We start from the raw sequence: 19,147 nt of genomic DNA, 5'->3' as shown, positions 1-19,147 counted from the left end.
TTTTCACATATTGGAAGCAGTTTATATTTTGATACCAAAGATTAAGATGAGAATCCTGGTGACATATGTGGGAGAGAAAACAATTATACTGAATGACAGGTTCAAGAATCAAAATGACCTTGACAGGTCACTAGATCAACCTAATTCAATTCACAAAGCATTCTTAAGTATTTGTTAAGCACTAGGCTCTGAAAATAAAATATGCAGCTGTGATACTCTTCCTGAGGGGATGGTAAACTCTGCCTAAGTAAATCTGGGGAAATTCAAAAATATGCTTAACTAAAATATGGATAAAGTAAGTCCAAAACCACAACAATATGAACACAGCATTAGCTTAACCCATAATTTAAAGAGTTTAAGCCATAATTTAAACAGTTTAAACCAGACAGAAATTTTATATGAAAAACCTTCAACATGAATCAACTGTATTCGGTTGCCAAAATGTAATTGATTAGAGTCTTTCTATAGTCTCTTGCTCATCAGAATGGCATTTTATTCTATTCTAGGTATCTATTTTCAGGGAGATTTAGGCAACTGTGTGTATATCTGGTGAAAGGGCTCAGGATTGGAAAGAGATTTGACAGCATATTATTTGAAGAAGGAATGAAGAAATATATAATAGTAAAGTTGGAGAAAAATATCTTCATTTGGCTAGAATGATTACTTTATTAAGACATATGTTAGATAATGTCACTCATTTCCTCAAAATTCTCCAGTGAGTTCTCATTTAGAGTAAAAACATTTCTGACAATGGTCAAAAGACCCAACTGGACCTGGCCAGCATTTCTTCCACACCCTCACACCAATGATTCCCTTGCTCATTCATGATAACCACAAGCTTCTTTGTTATTTCTCAAACATTCCTGACACACTCCATTTTAATGTCTTTGTTCTATTCCTTGTGCCTGGAATAAAAAATCTTCAGCCACTCACAAGGCTACCTTCTTCATCTCCTTCAATTCTTGCTTCAGATATCACTGTCTTAATGAAGACTATTTTGATTGCCTTTTTAAAAATTACAGCCTGCCCCTATTACTTGCCTCCTCCCTGACTTTCTTGATCCCCTCTTTGGCATTTTGGTTATATTTTTTGTTATTATATTGGTAAATGATCATTTGCACTTTGTAAAAGTGTAATAGTCAAGAAAACATTAAAAAGTCCTGATTGGTCACAGAGAAAATGTACCCAAGAGATGACAGTATTCCAACTATAGAAATAAAAGGTCCTTGATTCCCTCTCACTTGCTTTGAATGGTGTAATAGGAATAGGGAAAAAAAAAACAGGAAGAGGAAATAATCTGAAAAAATATGGCCCTATGATATAAGAAGGTAATAAGCACATTGGCACTCTTTGGAATTGATGTTATATACAAAATTAATTTTTAAAAGTTTAAAGGAAAGTAAATGGTTCTTAAGCTCTTTTTTATCAGCTGTAAAAATATTCACTGGCCTTGTGCCCAGAGTTTAAAAGAAAGCAGCATGAGTCTAATGAAAAACAAGCTGTAGGCCTCAGGGAAATTCGATATATACTCTTCTTTTCCTTGTAGTTTTGGATTGGTTTCCATGGGAATCTAGGTTTGTGGGGATCTCTAATCTATTCATGGAAGCAGACGCTTGCATTTTCATGACTTAGTAGAAGTGAGGGTCAGTGAAGAGATAAAGATGATTAGAAAATGAATATGGTTAAGGAAACATGGCCGAGTACAAAACAGAAGTACACAAATCATGGAGATTTCATAATACAATCTTCAAGGCTGTTCTACTGGGTTTGATGAATATTATAACCCAAAAAAGCATTGGACTTAAGAGTTGAAGCTCTGGATTCAAATTTTACATTCAGTTCCTTAGGTACTTCTTTGGGAATTTGACTGGGAATTAATTTAAGACAGAAGAACCAGAAGTCTGAGAAAGTAAATTTCAGGAGTATGTTATTTCCTTTCTATGGAATATTGTCAGGAGGACAGAGCTGGAGTTAGAAAAGAAGGTGATTCCTGACTATAAGTGACAAAGTGGCCTTGAAGAACTCAAGCAAATTATAGTTTGTTTACAAAAAAATCAATAATTTCCAGCTTCTCTTGCTGCTATGAAGCTATTATTAACCTAAATGAAAAAAAAAAAAAACCTAGAATCATATTAGAAAAATTCATAGTGATTTTTAAAATACTTTTAAAATTTTTTATATAATTTATACATATATTTTATATCCTTGTTCATTTTTTTAAAGATTTATTTATTTATACAAGCACTGGGGTACAGGCCAGAGGCATGGGAGGGCGAGAGAATTCACCAGAGACAGAGCAGGGAGCAGAATAGGCAGAAGGACCGAAAACACTGCTGAGGGGAGCAGTGGGTGAGACAGGAGAGGTCTGCCGCACCATGACGGTATCTCTGTGGCCGGCTGGGGGATTGAACCCACACTGCAGAGGCTGGGGACAGCTTCACAGTGCTTTGCTCAACCTGCTGCACCACAGGGAGGGCCCCAAAGTAGTGATTTCAATCATGATTTGTTGACAAGTGGTTCTTTGTGACTATAAATTTTATCTGTGTAAGTATAAGTACATGGAATATATTCAAGGTACTAAAGCCATGTTTTACTTTCAAGTCTCAGATTTGTTTAAAAAGAGGCCAACTCTGGTTTTGGTTAGAACACTCATTTGAATATATGATCTAAATATTTGAAACCAGTATCTAGACTGGAAAACCAGAGACAGGTTTAGAGCTAGTTTCTAAAAAGGACAAAGTAGATGTTATTTGGAAACCTCAGTAGTTGTATTACCATGAAGCAAAGAATAGATTAGATTCACTGCCTGCCTCAAAAAAGATAGCCTACCTACGTTTCAGGTCCAACAGGTAAACTTCAAGCATTGTTTAATATCACTCATCCTAGTCCAGAGTTTTGAGAGATTAAGAGTCTGGAACAAAATAATTCTTATATCCTCAGACTTTCCCCACATTTTTAAGTAATGTGGTCATTGCAAAATTTTTTTGGTGCCTTCTTTTTGGAAGCAACCCAACAGCCAAAACCTCATTTGTTTACTCTTCAGATATCGATTGGCTATATACTATGTGTTGCACAATGGGCATTTATTAAATTGTTTTTTAAATGGACTAGTAAGTGAATACAGCTACACAGACACTTAAAAATAGCTACAACAGACCTCCAGGTGATGATGGTGCATGTTCAAGGTTGAGGACCACTGAATTTGAACAGATAGAGAGCTTTCTTACAGTTCCTAAGGCTGAGGCTGGAGATAAGTAACCTGAGTGTTTAAGAACCTAGGCTAGGGCCTCCCCTAGTGGCGCAGTGGTTGAGCGCTGGGCCGCGAAGCTTCCCGCAGCCTCTGCAGCGCCAGTTCGATACCTGGCCACCGGGTGAGGGTCCCACATGGCGCCCAGACCTCTCCTGCCATGCCCACTGCTCCCCTCAGCAGTGTTCTTTGGTCCTTCTGCCTGCTCTGCTCCCCGCTCTGGCTCTGGTGAATTCTCTCACCCTCCCGCGCTTCTGACTGTACCCAGTGCTTGTATAGATAAATAAATAAATCTTTAAAAAAAAAAAAAAAAGAACCTAGGCTAGGAACCCTTCTTGATTTCATTTTCTCTTATCCTATATACAAACAGTGGTCAGAAAATTGTGGATATACACACACACACGCATACATACACATTTCTTAAAAAAAAATTTATTTCATATATTTTTTACATAATTTTTCTTTTTTGCACAATGTATGCATTTTCATCTTGGTTATAGTCCCCATACTATTCCCACCACCCTTGTTTTGATCCTACTCCCTTCTTCCCGGCTGCCCTGTAGACACACACATATTTTTTTAAAGAACATTTTCATCATTCCAAAAAGGAAAGCCCATAACCTTTAGCAGTCACTCTTTACCCCTACTTCACCCCACTCTCTACCAATTCAGCTCAAGTCCAGTATTGTTTAGCTTTCTGTCTGTACAGATTTGCCTATTCTGGACATTTCCTATAAAGGAAATAATTCACCCCATGGTATTTTATTACAGACTTCTTTCACTTACCATAATCTTTTCAAAGTTCATTCACATTGTAGCATGTATCAGCATTTTATTCCTTCTTATTGTTGAACAATATTTCATTGTAAGTCTATTTAATTTTCACTTATCCAAATTCATCAGTTGTCCCAATTTGGTTTTTTTTTTTTTTTTTACTATTATGAATAATGCTGCTATAAACACTTGTGCAAAAATTTGTGTGTGAATATGTTTTAGATTCTCCTGGATATACTACCTGGAAGAGGAATTGGTGTCATATGGTAACTATGTTTAATCTATTTGAGGAATAGCCATTTACTGTATTTCATGTTTTTTAAATTGAAGTGTAACATATATTTGATAAGGTACAAACATTTTAAGTATACAGATAGATAAATTTTATGTAACCAACACATAAATCAAGATAGGTACATTTTTAGCACCCCTGAAAACTTTCTCATGCCCTTTTTCAGTCAATACCTATTCATGCCTGGGTAACTATAAATCTGGATTGAATCACCATACACTTTTTTACTTGTTCTTGAAATTTATATATGTAGAACATGTTTGGCTTTTTTTGCTCAACATGAGTCTATGAAATTCATTTGAGGGTTGAATATAACAATAGATCACTTTTTTTCATTAGGTAGTATTCTACTGTTGAAATATATCACAATTTATTTACCCATTTACCTGTTGATAGGAATCTGGGTTGTTTGCACTATTAAGAATATGAGTTATAAATAAATCTATCATGTATATTCTCATATATGTCTTTTTGGTGGAAAGAAGCATTTATTTCTCATAGGTATTACAAGTATTGGGATAGGAATTACAGGAACATAGAGTGTGTGTGTGGTGCATGCATGTGTTTATGTCCTTTAGTGTTCATATATTTAGTGTTTAAATACAGTGAAGCAATTTCCCAGAGTTAATGTATCAATTTAAATTTTCACCAAAAATATTTTCACCAAAAATTGTTCCATATTTTTACCATCAACTGGTATTGTCAGACTTTCATTTTAGTCATTCAAATGATTGTGTAGTGAATAAATCTAAAAAATATATTGTTTAAGTCAAGAAATCAAGTTGAGGAATATCACACACAGTATAATAGCATTTATATAAAGAATTTAAGTATGTAAAATAGTCTTATTGGTTATACAAATCCCCCAAATCAAGACAGATTGAAAAAGTAGAAGGGAATGGAAGTTTAGATGATAAATAGAATACCTCACTTGTTTTAATTCATTTAAAACAGAAACAAAAATAAATGTTCAGGTATTAGGTACCTGAGTTTTCAAATATTATTCTCAATTATCTGTAAGTTTTAAATAATTAAACAGAAGACAAAGAAAATCTAGGTATAGTCAAAGGCAAAGAAAATGATGAATAATTTATTGAGCACACAGAACTGAAAGAATTCACTCAATTTCTGCATCCATGGCAAACTGGATTAGAAGATCCTGAAGGGCTTTTCTGTTTCTGACATCTACTGATATCTAAAGAGAAATTTGATGTTTACACCTGTGTTGCAGTATGACTATTATTGCAGCAATAATATTAATAACTTGCAGAATATACTTCTCCATCAAGCAAAATGTTTTATATCTAAGGGACTCATCATTCCTACGGAGCAGATAACTAAAAGGATAGATGCAGAAACTGAGACATATAAGACTGATATTAAATTATTCATTTCTTACTCCTTTTCCTAATAAATCCAGCCTTTTAAAATGTAACAAAAAAAGAAACTAAGTACACAGAGTCTTTATATAATCCTACTTAAAAGATGTAATGAGGGGGTGTGGAAAATGAAAGGAATAAATTTATCAATTATTAAGTTACAATATAACTTTTCCTATACACGTATTTTTGGTAAATGATTCTAACAAACAAAATATTTAGCATTTAAACTTTTTAAACAACAGTTTTTCATACTGTATAATTCACATTGTTTGGTGGATTTATGAATTCATGTATTCATTAAACAATAACTGAGGATAAAGTGGCAGACGCTATACTTAGACTAGAACTATAAAATTAGAGACAGTCTCTATCTTCAAATATCATTAGTGAGGTAAAATATATAGACACGTGAAATCCTTACCTAACTGTGGTAGGTAAGGAATCATGGCAGAGGTATAAGTGTACTGAGGGAGAATAAGGAATATAGAGTTGAAGTGAACTGGGGAGTGGATTGTTCCATGTGTATATGTGTAAGTACAAGCATGTATAAAATAAGGAAATCTAATACTGTTCCCTTGTATTAAGTTCTCCTGAAAGTGTATTTTATATTTCTCCTTTACTTTTTATAGATTAAGATGGAAACAACACATTGAAAACTAAGAATTAATATTCAGTTTTCATAGAAGAATTAAAAATTATTTTTGTGAATTAAAAAAGGTAAAACCACAACTGCAGCCTGAAGCTTTTTAATTTTTGTGTTCAACATTTTGTAACTTTTCAAACTGGGTAGTCTTAATCTTCCTGAAGTCAAATTAATAACTTCCTGGAAGATGAAAAATGTATTAATGGTTAACAATTAGCAAGACTGTTAAAGTTTTTTTTAATCCTTATAAACAAATAACTGTATCTGTGGAAGTCAGAGAAACAGTAGCTTCCCTGCAGCAAAACATTTCTAACAATTAGATACCTTTTGTGAGAAACTCAGAAAAGGTATGACTGATTGCTTTCTTAGATTAAGCTGAGGGTACTCAATAAAAAACAAATTAGATGCAGATGTTCAGTATATTGAGATTAATTTTATTCTCATGGGTACTATTTCCTTAGTGGTGTGGACTAATAACAATTGGTTTCCAAAGAAATGAATATGTGTTAAATTTACTATGTCAATCACCATAGTTTTTCCCATATATGTACTTTGGAATTGGGTCAATGTTTCTAAAAGAAAAAAAACCATTTAGCATTTGTATTAGTAATGACTTTCTATACAAGTAAAATAAAAATGTATTTATTCATTTAATCAAGACATGTCAACATGGTGTTAGAATCTAGGGGATTAGAAGAAAAATAAAATAAGGTTTTTGCCTGGAGCTCCAATCTAGTGGGAAAGAGATAAGTAAGCAATAATTACAATACAAGGTAATGAGGCTCTAATAGAGACATGAACAAAATGCTATGGGAACATGAGTTTCTCCTACTAATAAAACCAAGGGAAGATAATATGATGTAGTTCATTGTAACAAAAATAACATGAGAATGGTTGATCCTCAGATCAGTAATAGTAATGACTATTTATATGTTGTCTGGTGACAATTTATAAAACACTTAGGCTCTGTAAAGTAAATGGGCCAGCTTCAACTGTCACTTAATGTCTTTATCTTTGTAAGCAGGAATCATGTCTTTCATCTTTGTATTCCATGGCCTCATATAGTACTTGTTACATATTACAATTTTAACATGTGGTGCATGCATACACACATACATGTCTGTTGATGATTACATAAGTAGTACTCTTCCAAGTTCACGGGTAACAGAATTAAGTGGGATAGACACTATTCAAATAATATTTGATATCTGATATATCAGAGAAATTCAGGAAACAAAGGGAAATAAAGCTTAATAGGAATCGGTACTGAGAATACTGATAGCAGACATATAATTTATTTTTATTTTCTCTCGAGGTGTATAATCATTACTACATAGCAGAATTTTAGGAAACACTTAGCGAATGAGCAGTTCTCCCTCCACAATATATCTATTGCATCCATCTGCTCCTCTCTACTGGTCTGAATGATAATCACTTTCTATGTAGCTCTGTTCTCCTCCTCTTCCAAAGCAACTTTAGTTACCAGATTAGTTCCCTTGAAGTAGATCATGTAGCTTTTATTTTTGAATTTCCCTAGTGGCTCCCTAATATTCAGGAGCCTTCTCTAAAAGAAAAGAAGGTGGTATTAGAAGTACATAGTACTAAGAGCTTGGCACTGGCACACAGCATATAAGTGGCTGAAAATTAATGAGCTAGGTTGTCCTGGGAAAATTAGTTATTCATATGTTTTAAAATGAGAATGAATCCTTCTACAAAAGTCAGTGTGTGATGTATTAAAATACTTAAGTAGGAAAGAAAATATATGATCATTTTTAAACAATCTCTGGTTAGCTCTTTAGTTTCCAGCTGATGGTTACTGCTGGGTTTTTCAGTCTCACCCTATACAAGCACAGTTCAGCAATTTGCTAGTGACAGGTGAGGACTCTATAACCAGATTTTTGGGTTCCTTCTCTGAAGTTTACTTCTCTCCAAAATCTTGGTCTTTGAGTTCTATTCACAGTCAACTCTAAACTCTACCTCAGTCTCTCAGCCTTAGAATTAAGAATACTGCTTCTTGCTGGGGTTGCATTCTTTTACATTCCAATTTGAAAAACATTTTAAAGGAAAAAGCCAGGATGAATGTGAAGCTAATTTCACATGGTACTCTCTTCGAATGGACATAGCTTCTTGGATCTTATTGTTCTCAATGCCTTCAAACAGTGTACATATTTTGTTCAATTTTTTATTTGTTTTTGGCACATGGATTATTCAAAAAGAAGTGGTCATAGTCAGAACTTATATACCTAGTTATGAAAATCTCTTATAGCTTACTCACATTTCTGATTTCTTCTTTTTAAAATCTTTAAACATTCTGTCAACAATTATTTTACATTTTGTTTCTAATGTTGCCAATAGCTGATTTTTTTTTTTAAGATTTATTTTTTATTTATACAATAGCTGGGGTACAGGCTAGAGGTGCGGGAGGGTGAGAGGATTCACCAGAGACAGAGTGGGGAGCAGAACAGGCAGATGGACTGAAAGCACTGTTGAGGGGAGCAGTGGGCTCGACAGGAGGGGTCTGCTGCGCCATGTGGGAATCTCCCTGGCCAGCCGGGAATCGAACCAGTGCTACAGAGGCTGCGGACAGCTTCACAACACTGTGTTCAACCCGCTGCACCACCGGGGAGGCCCAATAGCTGATATTTTTGATGGAATATGTCTGTTTATCTTTTCCGCTGACTCTCATTCATGGTGGAGAACTTCCTCATGTGTTTGGTGATCTTTCACTTTGAGACCATGTTTGGAATATTTTAAAACAGGGAAATTCTGGAAATTTAAGGTGAAGATGTTTTCTCTGAAGCAAATTTATTTTTGTGACTGCTCAGAGGAAGGGTGTTCTATAGACTTGGCACATGTCATCTCCAATTATAAGTTTTTGAAAATTACTTCTAGATCCTTATTCCTCCCTGATCTATATTATGTCTGATTTTTTAATAATGGTGCTTTCATATGAAGCAGAACACTAAACACAATACTCAGATTTGATCTGGATAGAGCAGAGTACTACAAAATTTGTTACTACACTTTGTACTTGTGCTAGTATGACCGAAAGATGCATTACTACTTTTAGCAAAAATGCAAAACCAAACAGCAACACAGAACAAGGGGAAATGCATAATTATCTGATAGCTGAAATAACATAAAACTTGTTATTTATGAAATCAACTATAACATGTAAATCACAGTTCTATTTATTCTTTGACTAAAATAAATCACAATTAAAAAAATAAAGGGGAAACAAAATGAAATAACCCAGAGAGAAAAAGAAAAATATTGGATGATCTCACTTATAGCAGGAATTTAGAAAACCTAAATAAGGCCCCAGGAAAAAGAGTAATTATAATAAAGTAAAAAATCAAAATCAACAATTAACTATAATCCAGAGACACACTAGGGGGAGGGGGAGGAGGGATTAGGGTCCAGAGAAGGGAGGTGGGAATTGTATGGGGATTATAACCAAGATGAAAATGCATACATTGTGCAAAAATGAAAAATGATGTAAAAAATACATAAAATTAAAAAAAATTTTAAAAAATGACTAAAAAAAACAAAATAAAAGCATACACTGCATTTCTGAAGACTTACAACTAATACGTCTGATGGTACACTTCACTTCTCTTAACCTTTTTAAGCACATTATATCTCTACAAAGATGACAAACTGTTTGATCATCCACTCATATCCTTTGTTTTTCACACGATCCACTTGATATTAAGTTCTTCAAAACTCTGTTTTTGAAGTGAGTTTTAAAACAAAATGAGTCACAACAAAAAAATCTAAAGTATATCAAACTTTTTATATTGGGGCTATTCCCAGTCTGAAATGTTTACTTTTTTTTTTTTTTTACTTTTTTTTTAACATTTATCAATTTTTTTACATTTTTTTAGACAATATTTGCTTTCCCCCACCCCCTTAGATTGAGTCCCCATAGAATCTCCTTCCCCAAGGCACCTGTGCACCATCATGAAATGTTTACTTTTTTATGATAATTAAGTTAAATGGAGTTATCCTTCCTGAGTGAATAATTTTAACAACTGACAAGCCTAGGTGAAAGGTTATAAATACTAAGCAGTAGTTAAAACTGAAGTTGTAAATCAGGAACTTTTAAAAAATACTATAATGAAAAGCAAATTCAGGGGCAATAACTTTGGAAATAACCTGACAGACCTAACTGATCAGAGCACATAAGTAGCATATTCAGTGGTATATGTTTCTGTCAGTCTCTTTTTATGTGTTAAACTTATGAAAAGGTGTTTTTCTAACCCCTCAATTAATCAGCTATATCTGGTTCACATTTTTTAATAGGAAATCACTTGGATCTAACTAATTTTCATTGCTTTTCATTCCCAAAATATAAGTAACAAAAAGAAAAATACCAGATCCTAGGAATATATTTTATATACCAAAGTTTTATGAGGGGAGGGAGTTTTCAAGTAAATAGGTTTTTGAATAAATATAGGAGTTCACATTTTTTATATGTTTAATCTTAAAAATCTGAACTCTTAATGTATTTCAAAATATGAAATAATTTATACTGGTAATATCATTTTAGATTTTTTTAGAAGTCAAAAATACATTCAGAAAATAAATTCTTTTATGCCCCACAATGTGACATATTTTGAGGTTTTTTTTTTTAAAAAGTAATACTCATTAAGAAAAATTAAGTAATGAAAAGTACAAAAATTCACATATTTCCAATATTTAAAACCAACCAATAATAATATCTTCATAGGTTTTTTTTTGTTTTTCTTGTTTTTGGCACATAAATTAATTTTTAATATAGTTTGATGAGATGTATATGTAATTTTGATTCATTTTCCTCAACTGAAAATAAGTCATAAAATCATAAAAGATGATAAAGTTCCATTGTTTGGAACCTGGACAAGTAGCCACTGATGGTTATCCGTGCTTTACTTTCTACAGTTTAAAGACGGTTTTTAGAGAAAACATATGAAACAAGATTCATCTAGCTGTGATTTCTTTGTTACCTTGAACTGCATCATCCCATTAGTGAACTAACAAATGCCATGCCAAAAGTTTACTTATTGAAAATTTTACTTCTTACCTTTTGAGCTGCAAGATGGAGGGCTGTTCTCCGGCTATGGTCAGTTTTATTAACATCTGCTCCTGCCTTTAAGAGAGTATCTGCACAATCCAGTCTGTCCGCCAGTACACAATACATAAGTGGGGTTCTTCCAAACTGATCTTCCTTGTCTTTAAGGGCAGAGTTTCCTAAAAGTATAAGAAACATTAGTGATATTTGACAAGAATTAAATTTCCTATTTACTACAAAATGCTGAGCTAAATGCATTAAATATATTACCTCATTTTCAGTTACCCTATGAAGTAGAAATTACCCTCTCCATAAGGCAGCAAATTAAGAGGTGAAGCAGCTAGTATACATTCACCTTGAAAGTAGGTGGTAGAGCTAGAATTCAAACTGTTTGGCTCTAAAAACTGTATTCTTAACTACTATGTTATATTGAATTAACATTTTGAGATATGGAGCTACTTATTTTCCTCCCTCCTTTCTGTTGTCAACAAATAATTATTTAGTACAGACCATATATCATGCATTGAAGTGTGTTTTTTATGAGACACAAAAATGAATCACAGTTGGTTCTTGGTTTTGACAATAAGGAGCCAGTGCATTCTACCCTGTTTCTCCTGCTAATTACAACCAAAACCCCCGGCAAAATGCTGGTGAGGATGAAGAACCAGAACTCTCAGACATCACTAGTAAAGGCAGAATGGTATAGCCACTATGAAAAACTGTCAGTTTCTTACTATTTAGATATACTTACTACATAGCCCAATAATCTCTCCTAGGTGTTACTCAGGTGAAATAAAAGTTTATGTTCACATAAAAACCTGTGGGTGGATGTTTATGGAATCTTCACCCTTAATTGCTAAAATCTGGAAACATTTCAACTGTCCAACTGTGAAATGACAAAAGAAACTCTAGTACATCCATACAATGGATAGTGCTCAGCAAAAAAAAAAAAAAAAAGCAAAAAAAAAAAGGAATGAAGTACTGATCTACTCAATGTCACTGAATAAGCTCAAATGTATTACACTAAGTGCAAGAACTCAGTCTTAAAGGTTATATATTGTATGATTTATTTACATGGCTTTCTGGAAAAGGTTAAGACAATAGGGACACAGACCAGAGGCTGGGATGTGGGGAGAGATTGCTTATAAAGGGATACAGAGCAATTAAGGGGTGTGAGGGGACTGTTTTTATATTGATGGTGGTGGTGATTACATGACTACATATTTGTGAAAATTAAATACCTATACACTGAAAAGGGTGAAATCCACCACAGCATTCCTCAAAAAAAGTGATTTATAAACAAGAAAAGAGACCAGGTTTCCACCATGCATTTTAAGTGACAAAAATGTTAGTATTTTCATTAAGATGACTATCATACACTAAGGGGGAAGAAAACTGATCAAATGAAATCTTTTTTCTAGGGAAATAAAAATGCTAGATGATGAAAGAGAAAGTGTTGCATTTCTGTTTGAGTTGTTTTGTGCCCAAAACTAAGGTACTCTTTTAGTTGGAAATATTTCAACATGTACTTAAACTTTGGATGTGCTGGACCCAGCTTCTCAGGTAACAACTCATTGTCTAATCCATATTTCCATGTATCCTGGTAATAAATCAAAAAAGGTCATAGGTCCTGAAATTTGAAAGTGCTGCATAAACATATTCAGGTTGTGTATGACTCCTGAAAGAGGCCGATGTTCTTTTTCAGGGTTTTTGAAAACAGAAGACTTGCGTTTTTTTTTAAAGATTTATTTATTTATGCATACAAGAACCGGGGTACAGGCCAGAGGTGTGTGTGTGGGGGTGGTGGTGAGAGGATTCACCAGAGACAGACTGGGGAACAGAACAGGCAGACTGAGTGAAATACACTGCTAAGGGGAGCAGTGGGTGAGACAGGAGAGGTCTGCTGTGCCTGGCCGGGGATCGAACTTGTGCTGCAGTGGCTGCGGACAGCTCCATAGGCTGCATCTCAACCCCTTGTGCCACCAGGGAGGCCGCCCAGTAAGGTTTGCATTTGATTCGACATATCTTAGAATACAAACCTCTGTGCACATGTCTTCTGAGTGGTAAAAGAGTGGTAGGTATTACTCTTTCTACAAGGACCTCCAATACCTAATCCAGAAGATTCTGAGAATCTGTCATTGCACTTATAGGTAAGATTCATTTAAACCCAAACTCATTAACAGGACTAAAAGGTATTATAGGCAGAACACATTCCTCTTATATTTAAACCTTTCCAGAGTCAAATTGATACTTAGAGAGAATATGCTACAATAAGTTAGTCTCCAGTTATCTTTCATGATTAAAGGACATTAGTGTTAAGCAAAGACAATAGTACATAATATTGACAAGATGATAGCAATTCAAATTTTAATTTTCCCCTACAGTGGTATTCTTCCTTGAAAGCTTTAGTAAAGGAACAGATTTAGGAACTGTGTTGCAAGAACAAAGGTTGAGAAATGCAGGCAATCATTGCCCACTGTGATAATCCTTAGTGATTAGGTTTCTCAGGGCCAAAGTGAGTCAGTACCAAGGGGTTAATAGGTAACTCCACCTCCTAAGGCATGAAACTTTAGGTTAATTGCTATGCTCTTCCCAAGTTTGCTGTAAAATGCAGGGAAACTTCAAGCCTTCAACTCCTTACATAATTTGTTTTCGTGTAACTGGTATTTCTACTTCCCAACAGAGAAGAGTTAATTGGATTATGGTACCACCATCCCATTTGTTGTGCCTATAAGGTGCATTTGGGGTAAGTAGGGAAAGTGAGAGCTTGTATTCCCCATTCATGATAAGAAAAAGCAGCAGTCAGTCTCAGTTGGGTCCTGTTTTGAGTTGCTTTAGGGGGATAGAGTCTTCATGGCTAGTTTCTGAGTAGTGAGGGTCCCGTCAGTGTCTGGGCTTCCTGCTAAAAGACAGCAACTGAGAGAGGCTTGTATCTATCTACCCATCCTCCTCCCTGCTTAGTTTCTTCAATTATAACATCCAGCCAATACCTGTCTAGACTATATATAAGCCTGTTTTGATGATCAAGTGCATGATTTCTTGTTTGGAAGTATTTAGTAACTGCAACATGTTGTATACATGTAGGATTTATGATGTAAATTAATATTGACTGGGTGGCAATGCACTTAAATTTGCATTCCTGTCAGGAATAGCTATTATAGAAAGCAGCTGGTTAGTGTACAGTGTTGTTTTAATTATTCCGGCAACTTTAGAGATAGCCTTGAATCTATGGCCAAGTGGTGCTTGCCTAACTAGGGCTGGCATTCTGCATATGCTCAGTCTGGACACAGCTTGGAAAGCTAAACTGGAACATGATTGGAAAAGTCACTACACTACCGCATTCAGTTATTTTAAGGCTAGTTGAAGCAGAAGAGCCTGTATGGTTAATGGGCTGGTGTGTGCAGAAACCAGAGCTCTAACTTGACAATGACTGTCACTTGTAGTGACAAGTTGTGCCAGTCTACACGAGAGCTGTGGCACCACACTGTGCAACACAAGTAAATCCAGCATACTCTACTGACATCTTATATTCTTGTTCTAAAATGTTACCCATGTTGGGCATCATAGATGCATTTCATCTACTTTCACCTACTTCTAATTTCACACCTTTTGTCACCATCTTGCAAGGGCATTTGTGGTCATTTCGAAAAAACATTTACTTATTTTTAGAGAGGCAACATGGGAACAATGGAAAGAACATGGTATTCATAATCCAATTACTTGGTTTGACCCTCAATTATGTAGTTATTAGCTATGCAACCAAATTTCTTAACTTCTGATTTTCAATGTCCTAAGATATATGATGAGAATTATGATAATAATGTGAAACATAGTCTATTTGGAGGGCACTTGAAATTTTATAAAATATAGTTCCATATTATCTCATTATAATTGTGGTATCTTAGAATATTTACAGTCACTGATATGTTGAAAGCATCAGAGTTGTTAGATCTACCACTAAATCCTTGCTATTTAATGTAGAAAATGGTTGCAGGTATACTGCTATAATTTTAAAATACTTTTGATAACTATATTTCAGTATAGATGATTCTGGATTCCTATTCATTATATTCAAGTTCTTAAATTTATAATTCTGAGACCAGGTCTATAAGCTTCACTAGATTGTCCAAAGGGCACATAAGACAAAAAAGGTTAAGAAAAATCCAGTCTAGATAACCATTAAGTTCATTAGTTAAGGCTAAAACCTACACATTTCTTTTTTTGGTCTTTCTTATTCTCTGTGGACTTACAGATATGAATGTACATGGTTTAAAAGTTAAAAGTATAGATTTTAGAATCAGGCTTCCAGGCTTCAATTTCAGTTCTGTTACTTATTAGACAAGTTACTTAATCTCACTACACCTCAGTGTGCTCACCTACAAAATAAGAGTATTAAGAGTATTCCAAACTCTTTGTAGTACTTCTTAACTAAATGAATCAATAAGCGGCAAAACATTTAATACAGTGCCTGGAACAAACATAACTTTATGAATGATGGATAATTTTATTACTATTACTCAATTATAATATTGCAATTATCCCCATTATTAATATTGCCCTCAAGATGATTATGTACTTTTTTGGAAACAAAGATACTTACTTTAAAGAATGGTTTTATTTATTTATTTTTTAAAAGATTTATTTATTTATTTATATAAGCATGGGGTACAGTCGGAAGCGTGGGAGGGTGAGAGAATTCACCAGAGTCAGACCGGAGAGCAGAGCAGGCAGACTGACAAAGTACACTGCTGAGGGGAGCAGTGGGTGGCAGGAGAGGTCTGCAGGCCATGTGGGACCCTCGACTGGTGGTCGGGGATCGAACCGGCGCTGCAGAGGCTGCGGGCAGCTTCGCAACCCAGCGCTCAACCACTGCGCCACTGGGGAGGCCCTAAAGAATGGTTTTAATACTTACTCAATCCTTGAAGAAATATTTCTCATGTATCTAGAATGTGCCATATTTATACCTAAGTATATTTATACCTAAATATACTTAAGTATATATAAGTATACATAAATACACATAAGTATATTTATACATAATATATACATGTGTGCACACTTTTATAAAATATTTTATGACCCTGACATTTGAGGTCAGGGTTGAAGTAAGGTAATTAGCTTGAAATAATGCTACTACTTCACCACTTACGAGGGTTCCTGCCATCCTAACCACAATGTTGGGAGATGTTAGAAAAAGAATTCAGAGAGTTTTATACTTGCTCAAACATGGACAGGGCATCCAAAGTTGTAGAGGAATCAGGATAGTGCTGTTTGGTCAGTTGACCACTGCAAACACCCCCAAACACTAGGAGCAGGAATGTCAATGTCAATTATTACATGCAGCATATTTATAAATTATTTTGTTTGGCTTTCATAAAGAAAATAATACTATTATACTATTCTTTGTAGTGTTTAGTGATTTTCATTTTGCAGCATTTCTGAAACTACATAAGAGGCAATTATTTTAAGTCCAACCTGATAAAACTCAAAACTCAGATTCAGTGGACTCTAAATCCATACCCTTTCTATTACACTACACTGTACAGTATTAAAATGAATCTACTATCAACTGTCTCTGGGAGTCATTCTAATTACTTGAGTTTGATATTAAGAGAAAAAGCTACACAACTATAAATGATAGCCACAGAACATAAAGATTTTACTATGTTTATGAATGTAGGGCCCAAGACTGAACCCTAATTCATAGGACTCTCGGATGTAATGAGTTATGTTAATTAATCCATTGTATCAGATTAAACACTAGAACTGCTATTAAAATTATGTCTCATTCCAGAAAAACCTCTTCAGTCCTCCTCCAGGACAATGGGCAGCACAGAAAAGTGTTCAATTTAATTAGTTGTGTATGTAGAAAGAGATGCTCGTCTGTTTCCATGGAGTCAAACACATCACTGACATACTTCTCCATGGAAACAGAGAAGGGAAAACAGAAAATGCTAAAATGAATGAATTCACTGAGCAGTTGGTGTGCAAAGATTTTAGAAAAAAACAATTCATCTATAGTACTATGTTACTAGTTTAGAAAAGAGAAATAGCATATATTTAGAGCTTATCAAACATGTGCTACATAAAAGAATGTTTAAGTTACACTGAAATTTAAGATGAAACAATTATTATTTAGTAGGAATATACAAATGTTGGGAAATAGCACAGAGCAAAGGTATTACTGTCTTTGCACAGAAGACATAATGGCAGACTTCTTCAAAAAGACAAGCAGCATTACAGTTCATAATCAAGGGCTTCCTTAGACAAAACTGATATAAAAGATAGAGAAATAATTTATAAATAAATTTTTCAGTTCAATACTGGTTTCATCTCATAAATTTTTTTTTGTTTTTAAGAATTTTTTTGAGGATATTAAATTATAAGAAAATTTTAAGTGTTATTATGTAATAATTAGCTAATCTGTATAACTGAGCCTTATAAGTGTTTTTAATTTACAACATGCTGCACATTTTGTTTCCTTTGAAAATTGTTTTCATGAAAATAATAGATAATTCATTTCATAAGGTTATTTTTTCTTTAGGTATTCTGACTTATTTTTTTTTTTTCCTAAGGAATTTAATCTTAATCTACTTGTCAATTTAATTCAATTCAACTCAACTCACATTTAGTCCTTGCCCTCAGGATGATTATAGACTTCTTGGGAGCAAAGATACTTAGAAGAACGGTTTTAATACTAATTCATTCCTTCAACAATAATTCTCATATGTCTACAGTGTGCCGAGCTGCTGGATTTTATGTATTAAACAGACCAAGTTTCTATTCATACAAAGGAGAAAAACATGAAAGTAGTCATATATATAGATTCAGAGTTATAACAACAGACAGGCCTTCTCAGAGAAGACTGCAGAATTCCAAGAGAGAAGGCAATGAACACATGTCACTGAGATTGGAGGATTGGGGCAAGTCTCTTGAAAGAAGGACCTTAAAGCTGAGATCTGAAGGATGAGTAAGATAGCAAATGAGGAGAACAGTGGTTTGGCTAAAGCCCTGTGATAGAAATAGGCTTGGCAGGTTTGAAAAACTGAAAGAAAGCAAGTTTTTCTAGGAAGAAAATGGTAAAAGGAAGGATTGGAATGGGAAAGAGATATAAGTATATTTATACATTTTATCCCAAGTACAATGAAAAGTAATTAAAGAGCTTTGAGCACAAAAATTATATATAACTGTTTATACAATTTCCAGTGCAAGTAACATGGATCATTTAGAAAAAAAAAAAAGTCTAAAAGAAGCATGACTAAGTTACAGTGTTTAAGAGTTCAATGGTAAAACTACAATGCAATTATTACTATAAAAATCAAGATAGCAAATTACTCCAGGGGGACGGGAAGAATGCATTAGGGGATTCTGTGGAATCAGACAATATTCTTTTCCCTGACCTACGGATAATTACAGGGTTGTTTGTTTTATATCTGTTTGTTAAACTTTACAAATACATTATTTGTACTTCTTCTATGTATACTTCAAAATATGAATGCTTTGTTTCTTCTAATAAAAGAGTGGGTTGAGAGAAAGAAATGGGAACCATGGATACAGATGGGTCAAGGGCCTTGGTTTTGGTGACAGAGCGGTAACTGCCACCATATTCATTCTTTCATTCTTCACTTTAGGAATTAAGCACCCTAAGTTTTAGCTGGATATGACTTTTATTTTTCCTTGTTCGTCTTAGATGTGGTTCTGTGTCTAAGTCCCATCTACCTCCTTAATGATACATTGCTTTCTTGCCCTCTTTCCC

At 34.3% G+C, this 19,147-nt stretch overlaps 1 protein-coding gene across 3 annotated transcripts in view; it reads right to left on the bottom strand.

Moving 5' to 3' along the window:
* INVS (inversin) overlaps positions 1–19,147 on the bottom strand; it is a 120,302-nt gene that overhangs the window by 94,484 nt on the left and 6,671 nt on the right. For all 3 annotated transcript variants that reach the window (XR_005121960.1, XM_037493688.2, XM_037493689.2), the window contains exon 3: positions 11,404–11,570. Coding sequence is in view for 2 of the 3 variants with exons in the window: in XM_037493688.2 (XP_037349585.1) it covers positions 11,404–11,570 (167 nt within the window). In the remaining variant the exon portion in view is untranslated. The remainder of the gene's footprint in view (positions 1–11,403; positions 11,571–19,147) is intronic.

The sequence above is a fragment of the Talpa occidentalis genome, unplaced genomic scaffold (assembly GCF_014898055.3).
Source record: "Talpa occidentalis isolate TD23 unplaced genomic scaffold, MPIMG_talOcc4v2.1 talOcc4.7, whole genome shotgun sequence".
NCBI lineage: Eukaryota > Metazoa > Chordata > Mammalia > Eulipotyphla > Talpidae > Talpa > Talpa occidentalis.
The sequence above is the reverse complement of the archived record's forward strand: the minus strand, read 5'-3'. Positions and strand labels throughout refer to the sequence as shown.